This window comes from Struthio camelus, chromosome 9, assembly GCF_040807025.1.
Source record: "Struthio camelus isolate bStrCam1 chromosome 9, bStrCam1.hap1, whole genome shotgun sequence".
NCBI classification, from domain to species: Eukaryota; Metazoa; Chordata; class Aves; order Struthioniformes; family Struthionidae; genus Struthio; species Struthio camelus.
In genome coordinates, this window is record NC_090950.1 from 14,049,975 (window position 1) to 14,072,545 (window position 22,571).

At 39.7% G+C, this 22,571-nt stretch overlaps 1 protein-coding gene across 1 annotated transcript in view; it reads right to left on the reverse strand.

Moving 5' to 3' along the window:
* COL4A4 (collagen type IV alpha 4 chain) overlaps nucleotides 1–22,571 on the reverse strand; it is an 81,006-nt gene that overhangs the window by 8,386 nt on the left and 50,049 nt on the right. The window contains exons 28-44 of the mRNA XM_068954149.1: nucleotides 21,993–22,211; nucleotides 20,923–21,084; nucleotides 20,070–20,240; nucleotides 16,183–16,326; nucleotides 15,411–15,518; nucleotides 14,960–15,138; nucleotides 13,739–13,802; nucleotides 12,080–12,154; nucleotides 11,499–11,606; nucleotides 11,104–11,211; nucleotides 6,509–6,580; nucleotides 5,591–5,719; nucleotides 4,270–4,377; nucleotides 3,208–3,363; nucleotides 2,360–2,458; nucleotides 2,044–2,052; nucleotides 996–1,127 (exon numbers count right to left, since the gene is read on the reverse strand). Coding sequence (XP_068810250.1) covers nucleotides 996–1,127; nucleotides 2,044–2,052; nucleotides 2,360–2,458; nucleotides 3,208–3,363; nucleotides 4,270–4,377; nucleotides 5,591–5,719; nucleotides 6,509–6,580; nucleotides 11,104–11,211; nucleotides 11,499–11,606; nucleotides 12,080–12,154; nucleotides 13,739–13,802; nucleotides 14,960–15,138; nucleotides 15,411–15,518; nucleotides 16,183–16,326; nucleotides 20,070–20,240; nucleotides 20,923–21,084; nucleotides 21,993–22,211 — 2,043 coding nt within the window. The remainder of the gene's footprint in view (nucleotides 1–995; nucleotides 1,128–2,043; nucleotides 2,053–2,359; nucleotides 2,459–3,207; nucleotides 3,364–4,269; nucleotides 4,378–5,590; nucleotides 5,720–6,508; nucleotides 6,581–11,103; nucleotides 11,212–11,498; nucleotides 11,607–12,079; nucleotides 12,155–13,738; nucleotides 13,803–14,959; nucleotides 15,139–15,410; nucleotides 15,519–16,182; nucleotides 16,327–20,069; nucleotides 20,241–20,922; nucleotides 21,085–21,992; nucleotides 22,212–22,571) is intronic.

Sequence of the window (22,571 nt, forward strand, 5' to 3'; positions counted from 1 at the left end):
AGGATGTATACTATGGAAACACACCATTTCAACCGCAGAGACAACTTCTAGTTGACAAATCAATTAAAATTAAGTAAGCTAATTAAAATCAAATAGTTCACTGAAAACTGCCTTGTGTTCACTTCCATGGGAGCAATGAACCCTGCAGAGATTCTCCTGGGAGAACATGATCAGGTTTTCTCGCTGGAGACATTGGATGTCTAGTGCAGCCACCACAGCAAACCTAGGTTTCCCAAGCAATAAATGGCTGAAGGCACAGGAGGGATTCCACTAGCTAAACTGAAAACACTACTGCTACATTTCTGTGAAGACAGTCGTTCTGTTGGAATCATCAGTACCTGTATCACCATCTGTTGTTGTCTGCTGTTGTTGTTTTATATCTATCAGAAGAATGTTTCAGTTGTCAGAGTCTTAACAGCTTCTTTTAAGATCTCTTTGGCCAGTTTTCTTGTGTTACAACCCTTTTTCCCTGGGTCTAAGAAAAAAAGTGCCATCATATCTGCCTCTCTGACTTCAGTGGCCTTTCAGGTCTTCGGTTAGCATACTTTTGTGAATCGTTATTGCTAAATTTTAAAGTATGTATGTTTTTAACATCCTCCAAATATACCCTGCCTAGGCCAAACCACCAGTTAGTACTAAACCATAGGGAAGCTTTGAGGCATTGCATTTCCTTTTGCTGGTAAAAAGGAAGAATGCCATTTGATGAAGTGTGTCTCAACAGTTCATGATGCTTTTGCTTCCCCTGGTCTAGGAAAAGGGAATGTAGTGCAGGCAGCCTCAGGTAGCCTGGGTGACCCATAGTCATCAAACATCCTCGGCACTAACCAGCCCACTGTATGTTTCTGGAGACTGTTAATAAGTGCTTTAGGAGAAGAGATAGGGTAAAATATGGAGAAGGGACACTGACACGCTGACTCTTTTTTTTCAGACTGAAAGGCTAAAACAGAAAGGCTTAAAAGAAAAGGCTAAAAAAAGCTTTCAAAACATGAGCTTACCTTGGGGTCCCGGGTGACCTATTGGCCCTGGTAATCCTATAGAGCCATCATCTCCTCTTTGCCCTCTTTCTCCAGGAGGCCCTGGGATTGCAGGGCATGAGTCATCTATTTTTCCTGGTTCACCAGGGTCACCTTGAATGTGTAGTAGGAAAACAAATCAGACAGAAAATTGGGTAATAGCTCCCATGAGAAAAATCAACATAACTCTTAGTTGGTTTTGGTATTCAAGTGTATATTTTAAGTGAAGTATTTTAAAAATTTGAATGATTGAGTCTCACTGTTTTTAACTTCACTCTGTCTTTAAGAACAGTGTTTAACAGCACAGCAAGCATGTATTCAGAACCATATGCTAGCTGACGTTTTTCAAATGTTTAGGGTGCATTGTCTCTATTCTGTATTAAGGTGGCCAAAACTGATTAGAGTTAAAGCCTAAAGTCTATCCAACATCAGTTCAACACTTTAGCACATGTTAATGTTTACAGTACTTCACCTACACTGTGGCTGAATCGTGAAAACCCTAAATGAGCAGGCCAAAGGAGGAGAGCTAGCTGTTCTATCCCACAATGCTCACTTAAAAAAAAAAAAAAAAAAAAAAAGGGAGCATGGCCACATTTTATGTGTTATTAGTAACTAAGAGTTATTGGCTATTTGCATTTTGGAACAAAAGTAAAATCAGGTCACTTTAATCGCACTAAGAGTTAAATGTCTGTCTGTACTCATCCAGTGTAGGATTCAAGCTTTGCATAGGTTTTTGGCTAGATAGTGTCTGCTGTGATAAGTGAAAACAAAATACTCTAGAGTCATAAATAACTTGAAACAATAATATTTTACATGTCTCTGGACAGAATTATAACTGACATCTTAGCATGAGCCTTCTCAATGTAGCACTGTTATGATATTGCTCTGCCTGGAAGTGCTAGCTATTTATGTGAAAAATCGTTGTTGTGGCAGTGTACCATTCCTAGCAGCCTAGCTAATACCTTCTAATTAGAATGCAGTGTATCTAAACAGAAGGAAGTCCAGACGAAAATAATAAACATCAACTTACCTATGAAACCTGGAGGATTTGAAAAATGGAGAGCAGATTTCAGCCATTGTGGTGCAGGTAGAAACAAGTTTCAAACATGTAAATTAGAATAAAGAATGGAATGAGAACTAAAATCACTTGCATGAAGTGACATCAGTAAGAAAAAAAACGTAGTTCAGAAATTTTTACCTAGCCTATATGAGAAATCAAAGTAGATTTTTTTCTGAAGTTTTTTAAGTTTTCAATATCCAAGTAAATGTTAGTAAGAATATTTTATATATGAATACAAAGATGGCAGTTATAGTTGAGTGACAAACAGCGACAGGTTCAGAAGTACCTGAGGGACCTTTAGGACCAGGTTCTCCTTGAAAACCTTGATCCCCTGGTTGTCCTGTAGCACCAGGTGGACCATGTGGGCCAGGGATTCCCATAGGACCTGGAAAGAAAATAGCTCTGCAATTACATGTGATTACATTTCAAGCTGAACAGACAAATAAGACAGACTAGCTGCTTGAGTAACACAAAATACTTGAGATTGCTCAAGTTTGTTGTTGCACAGAAAGACAATGTGAGAAAAGAGACCTCTTCTCTTCTCTCCCTGCTCTTGAACTTAATTAAAATTTTCAGCTTTTCTTTTTGTGGAGAATGGAAAGGATTTGTGTAGATACACCTTCTCTGCTATCTGTGGAGGAAACAGAATTTAGATCCTTGCTTTCAAACTGAGGAATCTGTTGAAAGCCCACAGGCATTATATGGCGGATGTGAGACTGTGTTAGTTCATATGCATCTGCAGCTTCCACGGTTTCTCAAGATCCCTGCAGACAGGGCCATGTTTTGTTTTATCTGGCAGATTAAAAAGTTCACTGCTTCAGAATCTCAGGTTGTTAGGGGAGTCTTCCAACAAGTTGTTGGAAACAGTATGTGTGAATCTGGCCCGACTCTGACCTTCTTCCCAGCCCTAACTCATCTGTAGATAAGTTATGTTATCTACAGATAAGTAGATGTTATCTACAGATAACTTATGTTATCTTATGTAGATAAGTTATGACTATGAAATGCCCAGTACTCCCTTTCCACCTGGCTGCAGCACTTGCCAATGGCAGTCGCCTGTGCACACGGCTCAGTTGAATCAGGCCTGGCTTATCAGCATAAGTACACGAGCCAGTTAAAAACTTCACATCATACCTTTTGGGCCTGTTCTTCCTTGATTCCCTGGAAGACCTTTGGCTCCTTGTTGCCCTCGCTGCCCAGGAATGCCAGGTGCCCCTTGAATACCGACATCACCTGGATCTCCTCGCACAAAGACAGTCTCTCCAGGAGGGCCAGGATTCCCTGGCTGGCCTACAGAAAAAAGCATTTTATTCTGAATAAGTGCACAAAGCATAAACATCTAAAAATAGCCATGTTGCACTGATTTTTTTTCACTGGGATGTGGGACACCCCTGGCATGTTTTTGGAAATATTAGCCTTAGTCTTCCTGCAAGGCACTGTAAAGAAAGAAATCATGGGAATAGCTCCTAAAACTACATAGGTTCTGTGTAAGCAGAAAGCTGCAAGTCAGTGTTACCTGCTTTGAAACACTGTTTCTCCATGTTTACTGCAGTGGTGCTGCCCCTTCCAATCTCCATCCCCTATTTCCCAATAGAAAGCAAGCCTTTTGACTAGGCAAGGAAGGGGTCAGATAATTACCTAATGTAAAAAGGTCAGAACAACTGAAAGGGCTTAGTTTGGACCAGGGTCTATAGGAACTGACTGGATCCCTTGGGAAGCTCTGCTTGTAACAGAGGAAGTGCAGTCTATATAAATGCTTATGGAAGTTACCAAGTGGAGCTCTCCCAGGGCTGGATTTAGATTGGAAAGCTTTTTGTGGGTTTTCTACTAACTGCAGGTAAAACTATAAAGAGGAATCTGAAGAAAATGCCCACACAGACTCTGGACAATGTATTTTATCCTTCTTGCTAGAAAGAGACACTAGTAACTTTACTTCCATTATGGTTGTGCGGAAATGGAGATATGCTACAGCAATGGAGCTTATACAGAATCACCAAACAGGCCAGAAAACTGAATCTGGAGATCCATATTTTATTCTTGCTCCAGTGATCTATTCACTGTTTCCTTCTCTGTGTATTCACAGAGGTATTGATTGGTTTCTTTGCTCCCTATGCACTTTCATATGTTCCACAGGCAACAACCCAGTGACTTCTAACAACACCAGAGCTCGCATTTGATATTCTTGTTTTTTAGTACCTCTGATGCCATCTAAACCAGGTGGTCCTTGATCACCTGGAACACCAGGAGGAGCACTATCAGGAGATCTTCCCATAGGTCCAGCGGGTCCAACAGCTCCTCTTCTACCTATGGGATCATGTAAGAAAAGTGCTGAGTTTTCAGTCTGTTTCTATTTTAGATTACAGAAATAAGTTACTAAATAAAAGCATGCTGACAGGTGAAGTCATGGACATGGAGATAACATTCGCTTTCAGTTGTATACTGAATGTACTCACAGACTGTTCCTAACAAAAGTGAGTTCAGCTATCTTCTAAAAACTTCCAGTAAACAAGATAAAATTATTAGCCTTAAGTGTATTGTTTTTCTAATGTTTAATCTGAATTTTTGCAAAATAAGACACTTAGTACCCTATGCATGACAGGTAGGAGTAGCTACTAGCCACCATCCTCTGCATAACACTTTTGAATACAGGAAGGTTATTAGCATGTACCCTATTGCCTTTTCTTTTCTACAGAAAAATCTAATTTCTTTGGGCTTGTTTTCAACTCCATCCTTCTATTTACTCTCTACTGAGTTTTCCCTAATTTGTCAAAGCTGGCTATAATATATCAGAGGAAGTCTTGCCCATCCCATGTCAAGCAGTATTAATAAATCTTGGAGTGAAACTTCTATTTTGCTCAACAGCATCATTCTGTTGTCTCCCTCAGTTCATGAAAACTAGTAACTAGTGAACTGTTTGAATTGAGAAAACAATTGACTCTGTGTTCGTCTTAGTTATTCACCTCACCAGAATTCATCTTGAGTAGTTTGTTTTGATGGTCCTATGATCTTTCCATACTTGGTGTTGTCTGAATTTTTTCCTTACATCATGTATCATTTCTTCATACCTCTCTCTCTACCATTTGCTTCTTCCTATTTCTGTGCAACTCCTTCATCACCAAAGCTCTTAAATACTCATAGCAATCTTGTGATATAGTTCCATCTTTCATTTATATCAGGGCAGTTGGTAAAGAGTTACTGTATTTCTGTGACTACAAGTTCTCCTGCACATTTTTTCTTTAGGAATTTCTTCTCAAGAGGCAACTCCTAGTAGTTCCCTGAATCTCTCCAAGTCCATTGTCTTCTATTCTCATTCCTTTCTGTCCTGTAACATAATAAATAATAAATACAGGGATATCTATACCTAATCAGGAAGTGCCAGCACATTACTGCAGTGGAAATGGTTTTCTTAGTGAGGGAATCTGCTGTGTATGTATTCATGTTCATGCTAACCAGGGAAGAGCCTATATAAGCTTCATTTCAAGTCTGCAGGGCATGATGAGGAGAAAACCTTCCTTACCTGGGAATCCTGGGAATCCCCTTTCTCCAGGGGGGCCTGGAATAGAAATACCAGGCCATCCAGGTTCACCTCTGTCGCCTTTTGGTCCAAGTTCTCCTGAGTATCCTGGAGGCCCTGTTTCACTTTGACCTTCATAGGAAAACAATTATGTACATATAGCCTATAGTGAGTACAATTACGTATGTGCAGAATAGAAATACCAGCTGCAAGGGTTCTTGCTATTCTTGCTTGCAAGGGTTGCCTAGCATTACTTTTCTGGTTCTCTCTGGATGGAGCATTATTGAATCTGGCCCTTATTCATCTCTTTCAAAGGAATTAAGCTCTTTGCTTTAGGACCCTTCTTCAGAGGTTATTTTATATGGTATTACTGTCTGTAATTTGAAATGTAAACTGATTTTAGGGACCTAAATTTAATTTTATATCAGTATAAATTTGTAATCTCTAGATAGATGGTGAGCACTGATTTTAATACTGCTTCAAAAGTACCTTATGAAAATTGCAAATAGATCAGCATGAGTGAAATCCAGGTTCCTCTGAAGTCCATGGCACAACTCCCATCGACTTTAATGGGGCTGGGATTTTGTAAGTCTCCTTTTAATTTGTTAGTTTACCTTTTACATTTAAAAAACCTGGAGACTTGGCTTTACTTTGAATCATCTGCACTGAGTATTTTCATTGTAAAAACAGCCCTGAAAGGTTCCAACAAAACTACGTGAGTAATTGAAGTTTTAAAGTTTTCCTCACAAATAACTACAGGTGCATTATAAGGCTATTACCTTTAGGTTCTGTTTGAAAGTTTAGCCTGACGCTTAATGTTCTCTTCTGAGCAAGGCAAATATGAAAATAACATGCATCATTCCTTGTACGTTCAGTCATTTAAGAGATTTTCTATTCCACGTGGCTATTTTAATTCTTTACCTGGAGCTCCTGGGGAACCCTTTTGACCTTTTAGTCCATTCAAGCCATCTAGTCCAGGCAGTCCAGGAAGACCTGAGAGGTATTACAAGCGTGATTGAATGCCACAAAAATCCTTTAAACAGTCAAAATTAAAAACTATGCAGTTTTTGCTGACAACATTCTGGATCAAGACAGAATAGTTGCTGAACTTGATTCATATTGGCAAATGAAGAGGAGACCACATTGTAACTGAGTGCAGTCATCTTGGAAAGGGAAGTGTGAAGGAAATCTGAAAATAGCAGTCATAATACCCTTTCACGTCAAAGCAATTAGAAAACATACCCTTTAATCCTTTAGCTATTTCTGTACTGCAGCTAACAGCAGGAAGCTCAGCATGGGCTAACTTACTCTGTAGTGAACCTAATGACTGTGCCTAGGTGCAGGTACTGCTGCTTGCAGTTAACTAGTCCAAAGTTAGCTACTGTATCACTAAATGACCCTGTAGTAGCCAGGTGACTAGAACGCAGACCAACCTAAAATGACTGTAAAGATGGAACTTCTTTACAACTTCTGTTCTAAGTGTAAGTGCGATTTTAATCTACCTCCACTAGAAAGAAAGTTTTCACCTGGCTTTTTTTTTTTTTTTGTCTTTCCGGTCTTGCAGATTTCACACCAAAAACTGGTGTTTTACATCACGCTTTTACAACAATTTTTTAAACTGAACAGCACAAAGTTTTTGAAGACAACAAAATTACACACCTGTAACTGAGACCAATGCTAACATACGCTAGCATACAGTAGTGATACTCACTAGGTGACCAGATCACAAGCTGAATGCTCATGGCAGTCAGAAATAATTTTATATTAATCTGTGCTTTTTTGAAAATTACTAAAATACAATAAATAAAAATACAGATGCCATTTTTACCACCCCCTCTTTTTTTAAAGAGTTGAACTAATCTGAAATCGGGGTCTTTTTTTTCAGTAGAGGGCAAAATATCTCCATGTCATTAGCATTTTATAGCTTTCTAAATTGTACAGATGAAGTATCGGATATGAAAAAGATATACACTTACTAAATACAAACTGCAGACTTTTCTTACAATGCCTCACTGTCTCCATTTCAAACAATAAAGAACTACAAATAAAAGTACTTCATTTTAAATGAAATTCAGAGTTCATTCATATTTCATTGAAAACAGTACCTACATTCAGGTACTCCTTTAGTTAAAAAATGTTAAAAATGTTTTAGTTAGTGTTATTTTGCACAAATGTTGATGAAAATCAGTAATTTACAAGACTTATTAGAAATAGTCTAGACAAAAGTCTATTAAGAGAAAAAGTCTGATTTAAAAATCCTTTCTCAGTCTTATTTCTATGGTATTGTTTCTTGGGAAATGAATGAATTATGTCATAATGCTCCTAGTTCAGGCAAAACCAGAATTCAGATTTCTGCTACAATTTAAAACTGGAACAATCACAAATTAGAAAATGCAGGATGGAAGCCATCCTATTTCTTATACTGCCTAACTTAAAGGTGCTTAATACTGCAACCTTAATTGAAGTTCTCTTAATGTAGCTTGCTTTTTTTATATTAAGATTTTGGGGTTTAAAATTCGGGAAGGGAGGGGGGAACCCCATCAGCTGGGCATTCATCTGAGCAACAAATAGGAATGCAATGTTTAATTCTGTTACCCATGCTAAGGATGTAACTGCTATTAGGAACAGATTTGACATAACTGATGGGACACTTAGCAACAGCTTTCAGAGAGATTTCAGACAGAGGAATAGACTTGAGATGCTTCTTGCTCTGGAGAGGAATAGACTACAGTGGACACTGATCTTCAAGATTGCTCACCTCTGCCTAATTTCCTTCCCCTGCCACTTCCTGATGCTACTCTGTAGGCCTTCCAGTCCAGTTCTACTGTTTTTTCTCCACAAGTCTTGAGTTTTACCTTTCTATCTCTCTTCCTTTCTCTGTCTAGCCGTTTCCTGGCAGAGAAGATACAGGTTCTCTGTGCCAGTTCCTGTGCTTAACCCCAACATGTCCTGCACCATACAAATCCCCTGTATATCCACAGTGTTTGTGTATATCCCATGAATCATGGGAGAGTTTATTGCTCTACTGAGCACATATTAATGGACATATATATATTTATTTTTTTTAATTTATAAGCAGGTCAAATTTGGCAGGGACAAATTGCTGTAGGAAAAGCAACAGGAATGTCCATCAAATGGTTCACCTGCCAAATATAAAGGTCAAAGATGTGGTCATCTGAGAAGGGAAAAATAAAAGGTCACTAGGGTTCTTTAACAGACACAGAGAACAATAATCCCATGCTTTGTTCTTGGAAACTGCAGAACTATTTTAGTTAAAATTTAAAAAAGGAAAGAAGCAGACACCTGCCTGGAAAAATTTAATCCAGAAGATTGCAGGTTTGAAAACCTGAAAGAGCTTGATAATATGCTCTACTGTGTAAGGAATCCCCTTTATAATATGGGATACTTGTAATCCAACCTGTAATATCTTTTATGCCCTTAATTCATTGCTCCTCAACTTTTTGTGACATTTGTTCTAACTTTCAATCCTACTTTCCATAGCCTACTTGTGCTTTGGGGCTGTTCCCTTTTTCAAGTTTATGTAATAGTTGCATGCCAATTTGGGGAATTTAACAGTGGTATTTTTAAAATGATTATGAACTCTAATGATTTTTGGTACTTAGTTCACCATTTAAAACTTTTTTGATCTCTAGCTTATTCAGTCAAGATTGATGGCCTGGTTTACTTGCTTTCCAGGGAATTTCTGACACATTTGCCAACAATCCATTATAACATCAACACTTGTAATTCTAGATTTTTGGATCACTATAGTTCCATACTTCTAGCTACAGCTGAATTGGCTGACCTATATATGAACCACCATTTCTGTGTTTTACAGACCAATTCAGCTTTTACTCACACAAGTAATTCTGCTGATGTCACTAATAGTATTTGCTTCATCAGGGATTATTCACATAAGTAAGGCTTGTCAGCCTGAGCCCTTAAGTAGTAAAATTATCTCTGTAATAAAGAAAATGTGATTGTTCTTTGCTAGATGCTATGTGACTAAATTGTTAAATCTAAAAGTTCTTCAGGCATGAGACATTTAATGTAAATGAGAAGCAATTAGCCTGACAAGGCTGTGTCCTTAACAATGAACAACCAATTAACCATTTCACTTCTAATGCTAGTTATTTATTAAAAATAGTGTAAGATCTATATTCTACAGTGAATCGGAACACTAATTCCATTTAGTTCTTATCACTGGGTAGAATTTCAAAGGTACTACCCCTTCTTTTCAACTATGCTGGCAATATAAAGGGTCTAAGCCTTAGCAGACAACTTGGTCTCTAATGAATTTCCATTTGGAACTGAACTTTTCCCTCCCCAGCCTATGTGTTAATTTGTTACGTTTCCTTTGCAGGACTTGAGATAACTTCTGTGCAGTGTAGGAGAGACGTGTCTGACCATTCATTACAAGAAGGAAAGGATCTATCTGTTGCTACTGCTCTTTTCTTTTTTCTTCTTCAAACTTAGATATCATTGTCAATGCAGCAGCAAATATTGTTTGAGACAATGAAAAGTTCTCTTGCAGATTATACACCAGCAAGGAATCTTATTATGACAGTTTAAACCAGCACCACCTACTTTACTACAAGCAGGCATAAATGGTTTCCATTTTTCATTCAGTTTTTCAGTAGCTTATAAGAAACCTTCCCGATTTCTCTTTAGGCTGAAATTGAAAAAGTGAATTGACTGTCCTCTCTAACCATCTGTCATACACTCAAGTGTTACTCCACTGTGATATCTGTATATGGGTCACTAATATTACTATTTTTATCCAGGAACAGGTTATGAAGCACACTATCACAGTATATATATAAAATTATAATGTAACTTATAATTTTGTTATTAACATTTACTATACTCATAATGATATATTCTTCTCCAACAGAGACAACTGTATAGAGGAACCGCTGTTCAATCTAAACATAACAAACATTATGAAAAGCATAATTTAGGATTTCGGGGAAATGTTTCTACATACAATCCACCAAAAATCATTTTTTTGCAAAAAAGTTATTTTCATGATCACAACTTGATAAAACAAATTGAGATGTTTCCTATGTTTGAAGACATGAGTTTTTTTCAGCATTAAAATTGTCCACAGCAGTCTGCTCTTTTTGTAGAGTAACAGTGGCACTCCATGGTGAAAAGGTAAAACACAGCATAATTGAGGTGAAAGTGAAAAATCTAAACTATTGCAGAAAACACCTTTTTTGCTGCTTCACTTCTGCCATCCGTTACATCAGCTGAGCTAGAACATGTTTCTAATTTCTTCATTACTCAGTTTAGATTGTAGCCTAATTGGGGGAGGTAGCATTTGTGTTACTTAAGTGGGATTTTCAAGGATGCTGGGAACCAGCTTAAGTCTTTTAGTGGTCTGTGGGAACATGGAATCAAAATCATGCTCATATTCGGCATGTCTGGAAGCTCTTTTCCATTTTCAGTGCTAAAAGGACAGTAATATCTGATGCTGTTACTTTACCAGTAGAACTCCACTGTGTGGTGCTTACCTTTTCTGCCTTGGGGACCAGCTAATCCTTGCAATCCTGGAGGTCCCAAAAATCCATGGTTCCCTTTTTCTCCAGGTTCTCCTGGCAAACCCTGAGGGCCCATAGCACCTGAGGATGAAAAACATCTTTAATACACAAATCCGTTAAACTGTTTATTTTTTTTTTTTCCACACTATCCAGCACCAGCATTGTTCAGAGGTACCTGAAAGCGTATGGGAATGTCTGAAGAACTGACCAACCTTGCTCCTCTGAGAGACTCTGAACAGATTCTATTGTTGCTCTCTGTAATTACTGAAATAGCCTCCTCCACAGAGGTGCCTCCTCAGCTGCATTGGCCTGTTCCATATCTCTTTTGAACTGTTCTGTGACACTGTTTTTTTAAACTTCGGCATTACCTGGAAAACCAGGTATTCCTGGGTATCCTGGCTGCCCCTTGGATCCTGGTCTTCCAGGTTGCCCTTGGATACCTGATGAACCCTTCTCTCCTGGGAATCCACAGAGTCCTTAAAGAAAGAAAAATCTAGTAGTTTCTCATATAAAGTTACCCATTCTTCATCTCATATTTAAAAATATAAAAATTTGACATGGTTTTTCTTGAATAGAAAAATAATTTTATTCAAATACTTCAGATCCTTGCATCTACTTGTTAGCACTGAATTTTCTCATCTCCCTGGTGATATCTTTAAAGAAAGAGCAGAAATAGCTAGCAAGATAGAGCCAAGCTAGGTTTTCTTCTGGTAGGTCTCAGACGTATTCAGGATGAATACATCACTGGTGTACTAGGCACTAGCAGACTGTACTTCCTACATTCATGCTAGCCTTATTATTCATTGTGATGCCTCTCCAACCCCTTGGTTTATAACTGTAGAAAAGACAGCCCAATACTTACAGAAAGCAGTCCTTCTCCCTGCCTCCCCCAACAAAACTTCTAGAAAATGTCTTATATCCAACTTTTTCTTTAATAAGACAGAGGTACCTGGTAATCCTGGATCTCCTGGAGGCCCTTTTGGACCACGTGTACCAAGCAGAACGGTTGGGTCACCTTTCTCACCTGTTAAGGTAGGATAAATTTCATTTGATACAAAATTGATTCATCCACAAAACCAAAACCAGGCAATTTTGTAGGATCGAAAAATTTACTCACAGATATGAACAGCTAGATGGCAATTCTATAAAATGGACTAAGAGAACAGAGAATGCAAAACGATTTGGCACATGGAAATTATCTGCCAGTTCAGGCTATCTTGAAGTACTAACTCAGGTTGTATTTAGTATGACTCCTGCTGGTATCAGTGCAAATTTCCCATAATAAAAACACAAAAACACTTGAACAATCATGGGAACTCTCCAAGTATTGACAGCATATACTGAATATGAAAGATGTTACATATGTTCCCTATAACATTTTAATAAAACACACACAACTCCTACTGAGGTAGGTTTGTAAGAATACGCAAAATCAATGTAGCATGAGCCCACTTACTCAGTAAAGAACTTTTAGGGGCCATCTAGGGGCTTTAAGCCAGTGTACCTTCTTCTGACTGTGCTGAAATTCCTGTTTATCACCGACTCAGTAATTCCAAGCAATTTTGCCTTACATTGTCTGTTCAGATGTCTGACCTCTCCTACCTACTTATGCTGTATCCAGCTTCTTTGATGTTACTGTGAAGAGTAAGAGGAAATAATTGAGTTCTAGCGTTGCTAGAGATCTCCTGCCGTAGCAATCCTCATCTTTACTGGCCATTTCCTGCTTTAGTTTTAAGGATAACTTTTTCACTAAGTTTGTTTTAAATCCGTTTGATAAAAGTACCCTTTATATTGAGTATTCTTTACTTTGTTTTGTGGAAATATATTCCTTGGCTGAGAAGGTGTTGAATATTTGAAGAAATAGAAAACGTAACTGAGGAAAGATTTTTATGTAGTCCCCTTACCTTTTTTTTTTTTCAGATGCCGATTTAATGTCATTATTTATTAAGAATAAAATCTCGTTCCAAGGAAATTTGGAATAACATGGTGACACATTTCATATTTTGCTTAAACATTAATTTTTTAAAATCTAAATATTATACACCAAATTTTCAGAGTGATTTCAGCCCCTGCAAAAAGCACATATGCAAAATTTCTGCTTTTCAGCTGAACAGCTTTGGATGCATGGAAAATACAAATTCTGCCCTTTTTTTTGTTATAGAAGTTCCAAGAATTAAAAAATCATAGCCTGAAACACTGGAAAATAAATGATATAAAAGTAATTATAAATCATGCTGTACTAATTTAAAAACTCTATATGTCTATAAAATACCATAGAAAGTGGTATTCTCTGTCATTTGATTTGACAGATTTTAAAGATACATGATGAGTGGGTTCTTTTCCTGGTTTGGCTGGAATTTTAAAACTCCATGAAATTTGACACAGATTCATCTTTTAAACTACTAAAAACTATTTTAAGATGCGATATGCTAAATCCAAATTTTACCTTTGGGTATTTTGGATTTTTTTCTAATGATATTGCCATTTGAATTTTATGTTCACTTCTGTCCTTTCTTCTCTTATCTAGCAAGCGCTCGCCATATACCAGAGTACATACATCCTAACAGTACTGCTTTTTTTCAAAAGCACATTTATATCAACTCATTACCTTTAGCTCCTTTTGGGCCAGTCAGTCCTGGATTTCCAGGGATTCCTGGTAAGCCAACATCACCCTGATTTATTTAAATACAAAATACAAATGTTTCATGTATGACATATAATGTGTAATAGGAATGATCTCTAAGAGCAGTTGATTCTTTTACAGTGGTAAAAAGACTATCAATCTGAATAGGCTTAAACTCAACAGAAAAGCATGCTGTCTTTGTTACTGGTCCAACACAGACCATTAATACTTCCAAGAGCCTCTAGATTAGAATTTCTAATCATTTCAAATATGTGCTTTTATAGCTTATGCTAATGCTTGGCCTGAACATTTTAAATTCCCCACAGACAGCTTGAGTAATTTGATTTAAAAGGTACTATGAAAATGTACCAAACATTATTATATTCTACCCAAATATTACTATAAACATTAACCAGTAATGTGTTGTGATATAACAGTAAAAATGTAAGTTTTTTTCTTTTTTCTTTTATTAATGACCTATAATCAGCAAAATAGTTTCTAAGAAATATAGTAAAATATAAGCCAAGCTCAGAAAAAGTAAAGATATTTCCCTTTCCCCCAAAAAACAACCCTAATTTATGCTTCCTGTACTCTCAATGTCTGTCTACATAATGTACAAGCCAGTGAAGAATTTGCTGCTGTATCCATATGTGATGTATGTGTCCTTCTGTATGTTTGTTTTTGAGCAATAGTGCTTGCCGGTTTCTGTTCAGTACAAGTTGTCTGTATGGGCACGGAGGATCTGGAGCCAGTGGCTTAACTGCTCTCTAGCGAGACATGAAGAAGCAGCCGTATCAACTTCAGCCTGTGCTGTTGCTATCTCATGATCTGTGCAGTAAGTGACCTATCAATCTGTACTTTAGAATAATGTTGAAGGCTTGATTGTGCAGCCATTTTTTTTTCCTGAATAGTGAAACATAGCCTGGAGTTCCACCAAGCGGCAATATAGCAAGATCATGACATGTACCTAGGAGAGAAGGGGGAGGCCCTTCATTGACACTGAATACAGTTCCTTTGCTAAAATGAAATCCGAGCATTTTGAAGCGTTGCATTAAGGAACTGACTTTCTGTATGAGATTGAGGCTCTCTTCTCAGGAGGAAGGTCTAACGGGTAAGTACAATATAAGTACCCTCTATCATATTCCTTCGAGTTAGGAGAGATGCAACTGCAAAGTCTACAACCTTTCATTGTCACTTTCAATTTACCTGGTCACCTGGTGGTCCCTGAAAACCCGTAATTCCTTTAAAGCCCTTTGGTCCTGGAAAACCCTGTAATCCTGGAAACCCCAGCACTCCAGGGTCACCATGGTCACCTGGCAGTCCTGGGAGACCATTTTTCCCTGGAAATCCTGGGATGCCTCTGGAACCAGCATGGCCTTTTTCACCTGATGTTAATTGCAGAACAAGACGAACAATTTACTCAAGCTGTTATTTGACACTGATTTTGATTACAGCTGTGCATTCACACTTTTTAACTGCTTTTTTTTGTAACTGCTCAAAGAAACTAGCCCGCTCATATAGCTTAAGAATCTATAAATGCAATGGGGTAGCAGGATGTTACCACAACTATGAGTCCAAACCTGTGGAAAAACACCAGCCGTTTTTAACCACATCAGATCAATGTGTGCCTGTGCACAGCTTTATTTCATGAACTTACCTCTTTCACCTCTAAATCCATTCTCGCCAGGAAACCCTGGTTCTCCCTTTCGTCCTTTCTCAAGCCGAATAGTAACGTAGCCACTGTCTCCTGGAGGCCCTCTTTCACCTTTGAAACAAACATGGAACGTAAGTAAATCCTTGGTGACTAAAATGTCCTGAAAAGTAATTTTAGTGAAGGCTTCCCTCCCAGAGAAAGTTTTCAGGTATTGAGGCAGATCCCAGTTGTTTCAGCAGACCCACTGCTGACAGCAATTATTTTTCCTTCTCTTGCTTTTTAGTTAAATCAGTAGTAACCGAGTCCATGTTAAATCAGAATTGTTCTGTGCTTGGCAGGAATATGAACGAGGGCCAGCGTACTGTCCACTGTGCAGTCTGTGATTTTGAATGACTACATCTTGGAAATGGTTTTTCTCTTTTCCATGTTAATATTTAAAGAAGTTATTTTCTGTACATTTTACATAGCATGAACTACACAGATAATATGATAGGAAACTTGAAAAATCTAACGTTTCAGATGTGCAAGGACAAGTTCAAGGCTTGTTTGAACTGGTGATCTTTATGTTTGATTTACAGTAGTAAATGCATCTACTGATCTGAGTAGAAGTACTTTTTCTTTAGTGAGTTGTTGCATTATCTATTTGAAGGTGAGAGAATTGGATTTGGTATCTGTGGAAATGGAAGAGAATATACTGTTGTAGCAAACAGAAAATGTAAATATATACCAAACACTGTAGTAATGAAACTACATAGTGAAGCTGATTTTTACATACCTTTTATTCCCAGATCTCCACATTCTCCACCAGGCCCAGGTAGGCCTATTTCTCCTTCTTCGCCTTTTAAACCAGAGATACCCATTGGCCCTTGTGCTCCTGGGAGTCCTGGGAATCCCTGAGGTCCTCGAATCCCTTTGCTTCCTGGTAATATTAAATTGTTTGTTTTACATATTCACTCTGATATGTTGCTGTTATACTCTGAGAAGGAGTATAAAGCAAAAAGTTGGGAGTTTAGAAAGACTCCTTAGGAAATCAGCAAAGCTAGAGAATCAGTAATTGGAGCATGGCTTCATGCCAAGTCCAAACTTGTCTAGAAATCCACAGTGGCTTAAAGCAACCATCCCCTCCACTTCTCCCCTACCCTGAGATTTAGGCAATGCTTATTATTGAAGCAGCTATGCCCAACACATGCCTTCAATACAACACATAATCTAAGACACTATCTGATTTTGCTTGTGGCTATATTAGAAATCATGACTCCTATTGGATGAACAAGGAGCTCCTGGCAAAACTCAAACAGAAGAAGGAAGTGTACAGAAGGTAGAAGCAGGGCAGGCCACTTGGGAGGAATATAGGGAGTCTTGAGTATGGGAGTTGTCTGAGTATGTAGGGATGGGACTAGGAAGGCCAAGGCCCATTTGGAGTTAAATCTGGCAAGGGATGTCAAGGACAGCACGAAGGGCTTCTTCAAATACATCAGTAACAAAAGGAAAACTAGGGAAAATGTGGGCCTGCCACTGAATGGGGCAGGGGCCCTGGTTGCAAAGGATACAGAGAAGGCAGAGGTATGGAATGCCTTCTTTGCTTCAGTTGTTACTGCTAAAATAAACCCTCAGGAATCTCGGACGCTGGAAACCAGGGAGAAAATCTGAATAAAGGAAGACTTTCCCTTGGTCGAGGAGGATCAGCTTAGAGATCATTCAGGCAAACTTGATACTCGCAAGTCCATGGGCCCTTATGGGATGCACCCATTAGTGCTGAGGGAGCTGGTAGATGTCACTGCTAGGCCACTCAATCATCTTTGAATGGACATATAGAACAGGACTGTAGAACAGAACAGGTGCCTGAGGACTGGAAGAAAGTAAATGCCACTCCAGTCTTCCAAAAGGGCAAGAAGAAGGGTCTAGGGAATTACAGGCCAGTCAGCCTCACTTCAGTCCCTGGAAAGGTGATGGAGCAGCTCACCCTGGATGCCATCTCTAAGCATGTGGAGGACAAGAAGGTGATCAGGAGTAGTCAGCATGGATTCACCAAGGGGAAATCATGCTTAACCAATCTGATAGCCTTCTCTGATGGAATGACTGGCTGGGTAGATGAGGGGAGAGCAGTGGATGTTGCCTCCCTGGACTTCTGCAATGGCTTTTGACACCGTTACCTCCTCCTAGGTAAGTTCAGGAAGTGTGGGCTAGATGAGTGGACAGTGAGGTGGATTGAGAACTGGCTGAATGGCAGAGCTCAGAGGGTTGTGATCAGCGGCGCAGAGTCTAGTTGGAGGCCTGTGGCTAGTGGTGTCCCCCAGGGGTCAGTCCTGGGTCCAGTCTTGTGCAACATATTCATCGATGACCTTGAGGAAGGGACAGAGTGCACCCTCAGCAAGTTTGCTGATGATACAGAACTGGGAGGAGCGGCTGATACCCCAGAGGGCTGTGCTGCCTTTCAGAGGGACCTGGACAGGCTGGAGAGTTGGGCAGAGAGGAACCTCCTGAAGTTCAACAAAGGCAAGTGCAGAGTCCTGCACCTAGGGAGGAATAACCCCATGCACCAGTACAGGCTGAGGGCTGACCTGCTGGAAGGCAGCTCTGCAGAGAAGGCCCTGGGAGTGCTGGTGGACAACAAGTTGACCATGAGCCAGCAATGTGCCCTTGTGGCCAAGAAGGCCAGTGGTATCCTGGGGTGCATTAGGAAGGGTGTTGCCAGCAGGTGGAGGGAGGTGATGCTGCCCCTGTACTCAGCCCTGGCGAGGCCTCCCCTGGAGTACTGTGTCCAATTCTGGGCTCCCCAGTACAAGAGACACATGGAGCTTCTGGAGTGAGTCCAGCAGAGGGCTACCAAGATGATGAGGGGACTGGAGCGTCTCTCCTATGAGGAAAGGCTGAAGGAGCTGGGTCTGTTCAGCCTGGAGAAGAGCAGACTGAGGGGGGATATGATCAACATGTGTAAGTGTCTGAAGGGAGGGTGTGAAGAGGATGGGGCCAGACTCTTCTCCGTGGTGCCCAGTGATGGGACAAGAGGCAACAGGCACAAAGTGCAACACAGGAAGTTCCATCTGAACATGAGGAAGAACTTTACTGTGAGGGTGACTGAGCACTGGAACACGTTGCCCAGAGAGGTTATGGCATCTCCATCCTTGGAGATATTCACAAGCTGTCTGGACACAATCCTGAGCAACCTGCTCTAGGTGACCCTGCTTGAGCAGGAGGATTGGAGTAGATATCTCCAGAGGTCCCTTCCAACCTCAACCATTCTGTGATTCTGTGATTGTCCAGACTGACAGAGCAAAACAAGATTTTGCTACAGTTAGTTACTCAGAACTTTTAGTGACAAGTCAGTGATGATTTGGGAACAAGGTTGTACTTAGATGTAACGGAAAGTGGCACCTAAAGTTCCTTGGCAGGCTACCAGCTAAACATGAAGAAAGTTAGACCTCTGACTTCTACTTATAGATCATGTCCTCCAATTTCCATCAGTCATATCCTTCCGCAAAAAAGAGAGCGGAATACTCAAAATATTTTAATACTGCTTTATGCTGACATGGGGCATGAAATGGTTAGGGTGACTTTGAAGAACTGCCCTATCAGTCAACATTTCACCTTCCCCCATTCTCATTTTTCTGGAAAATGTCCTTCCTTTGGGATTTAAAAATCTCACACAATTCCTAGTTTCAAACCAAATACTTTTATTTTAAAGTTTAAGGAAAAGAATTTGGCTCTGTGCACATGTACACATCTTTAATGCCTCACTAGAAATCTCTTAGGATGTATATTCATTTCAGAGTTACTGTCAGGTAACCAGCACTCAATTTAATCTAGATGTGAATGTCGTTACAACTATGCCCCGTGTCCTTACTCACCCACATGTGTTCAGTCGTTATGCTGTAGTTATTTGCATTGAAATAGTATAGGATTCCTTCCCAGACAACAGGAAGTTTGCACAAGAACTTGTTTTGCAGAAAAAGAACTGTGGAAAGGGTGTCTGAAGATAACTTGCACAGTAAGATGCCCCCCTCTTTTATTTCTCAGTGTGATCTAGCCTTAGTTAAATCCAAGCAAACCATCTAACCTGTACCCCTGCTAGCTAGGCTAGTCCAGCCTTAGTGACCTCACATTTTGGATCTGACTTTTCTGTCAATGGTAAATGTAGTTTTGAACTAAAACCTGTGGAAATGCCCAGTTTAAATGCTGCTTTCATACTTCAGCCGCTTTTAACCCAGCATAAGCAGGGGTTTGCTGCACAATTTCTCACATTCTAGAGTACTATACATGATGTGAAGCTACTTCTCCACTTACTCATTAGCATACATTCTGGGCACAGAATACAATCAAAGATTGTCTTAGTAAAGCAGATACTCTAAATAATGAGTATATTGTTGTTGTTATAACATATTGCAATAACAACCTATTACAAATAGTCAGGAAATGGTACATGGAAATACGTCAGCAAGCTCTTACAAAACAACCAAAATTTCAGGATGCACCCCATCTTCAAATGCCTTTCATTCCTTTATTTTTATTATAAAAGAAATGATAAAGGATGCTATTGTTATTGCCTCCCCCTGCTGCAGAGCCTTATTCTAGAAGATGGAAAGAAAAGAGAGTGCAAAGTATTTCCTAGCTTTAACAGCAGCAGAAAGAGCTCCATGGTGGTTTGCATGATGCTTAACATACCTGTTTGGCCTGGGAAGCCAGGAGCTCCCCTATCCCCATGAAGTCCTGGAACTCCTCGGGAGCCTGGAGGACCTGGAGGGCCTGGTAAGCCAGGAGAGCCTTTGAGACCTTTCACACCAGGTGGCCCTGCTAGGCCTCTGTCTCCTCTCTGACCTTTAAATCCTGGTAAGCCTGAAAAAAAACAGTTTATTATATTCTGTGTATGCACGACATACATAAATGCAGAAAAAAGGCTCAGCAACTGTGTTTAAAAAGCAGAAAGTGGTGGATTTTGGTATAAACTTGAATATCATCAGTCATGGTAAAATGACTTAAAAGCTTTGCCACCATGCTGGACAGGAATTTTGGCTCTTTCTAGATTTTCATCTGGAATATTTTGTTTTCTACAATGAGTGAAATATCAGTAGAAGCTTCCTGTGAAAAATTCTAACTAAAGTACTTTCAATATACATTTCTCCCAGCTCTCCTTAAATCACACACATGCTTAAGAATAAGGAAGATAAAATTATCACAGTAACGTCAGAAGCTAAGTTAAGTTAGTCAGGATAACCGTACAAAAGATAATTTACTCTTCTTTTTATTATTCCACAACAAACACATTGTGATTTGGCCCGTTAAGGAACAGTATTTATGGGAAGGGAAGTTGGGCAAAATCTGAGATGCACATTATACGTTCCCTGAGTAAAAGGAAATGCATAAAGTAAAAGGTACACCCCCCACTAAGGAGCAGCCCTTGTCTATACTAACTATAGAAATTCTATTTGTCACACTAGCCGCAAAAGACATGGTTAAGTTTATTAGAAAACGTATGCAAAGTTTAGTCTTGTGAGGCAACCTGACAGATGTTGTTTACCTTGAGGGCCTGGCAAGCCCATGATACCTCTGAGTCCTGGTGGCCCTGGTAAGCCCATGTCACATGGTAGACCAGGGAAGCCTGGACAGCCTGGTGCTCCTCGGCCACCTTCTGGGCCTCTAAAACCTTTGACACCTGGAAATCCTGGGGTACCAGGCTGGCCTGGAAACAAAGAACATTGTAAAAACTGTCCCTTCCATTACTCACCATCCATCAGACTTCCTAATTGTAATTTTGAAGTGACATATTCAGTTATTGGAATATTTTACTTAACCTCTAGTTTTTACATAGGTTTTGCATATGCTTTTCTGCAATTTAGAATTAGCTGTTGTGGAGAGCTCCCTTCTCTAATGGAATAAATACAAATTTAGCTCTCACCTACAGGTGAGGGAGGCCTTTGCGGCATGAGAGGCTAGCTGTTCCTGATGTGTAGGAGAGCAGAATGGAAGGAGCTCACAGGTATGCACCAGCTGCAGAGAGCTGGATTCAGTCCTGCAGGGGTTCTCTGCACAGAATGGCATATGTGTGTTGAGGCAAAAGGAGGGCCTACAGAAGGAAACAGGAATATCTGCTATGAAGCAGGAAGGAAGTGGTGCTGTGGAGACATCTGCAGCAACCAGCAAAACATCCTGGTGAAGTGAGGAATGTAGTATCCAAAGTTTTGGGGGTTATACTGTATAACTCTGGGCAAAGAAATTCAACTGTCTCTCCCTCTGTGTTCTCCCACCTTTTGCCAATCTCTTCAGATTTGAGTAAGCAACTTCAGGCAAGGATCATATGTATATGTATGGAGGAGAGCACAAGACCCTAATCACAGATGGCCTCTAAGAGACAAACAACAGTAGTAACAATAGGAAGCTGCATTGTTACTCCATGGATTGGGGAAAGACATCCTCCTCCTCCCGCAGTGCAGATCTTCCACAGCGGCTGATCGGCTGTAAAATATGGCATATCTTCACAGTCAGCATTATGGATCCATGTAAGGGTAAGTTACATCAGAACAAGCAGTAACCTTGCTCAGACTGTCTTCTTTGAACATATGGAAATGCTTCATAAAAACTGGCTCATACCTTGAAGCCCAGGAATGCCTGGATCACCCCTTGTTCCTTGAGCACCAGGTGGTCCTGGCAGTCCCCTATAGCCTGGGATTCCTGGAGGGCCATACGTGGTATCACCTGGAACACCTTTCTGACCATCTATGCCAGGTGGACCTGGAGGGCCATTTTTACCATCAACCGTAGATCCTCTTTCACCTTCATCACCAGGATCACCAGTTTTGCCTCGAAAGCCTGTCAGTATGATTTTTAAATTCAAATAGGGCTTAACTCAGAGGGGTTTTAAGAAGTGTTGAACATTGTAATGCAAATTTAACCAGAACTAAATTATCACTTTGCAAACAAAAATAACATAATACAGCAAATTTCAGATTTCTCATTTACAGCTAATGATACATGAGGAATGAAGGCTGTTATTCCTGTGGGAACTGACACTGATTTTGTTTGGGGCAGCATCTGCTTATCTTGTGTACTGTCATTCTTTGTCCAGTTCAATCCCTTTGCTAAAATTGTACTAATTATTCTCAGTTTCCTGTGCAAATTTATATACACTGCACTTATTTCCTCCACTGCACTGAATTTTAGGTCACTGCA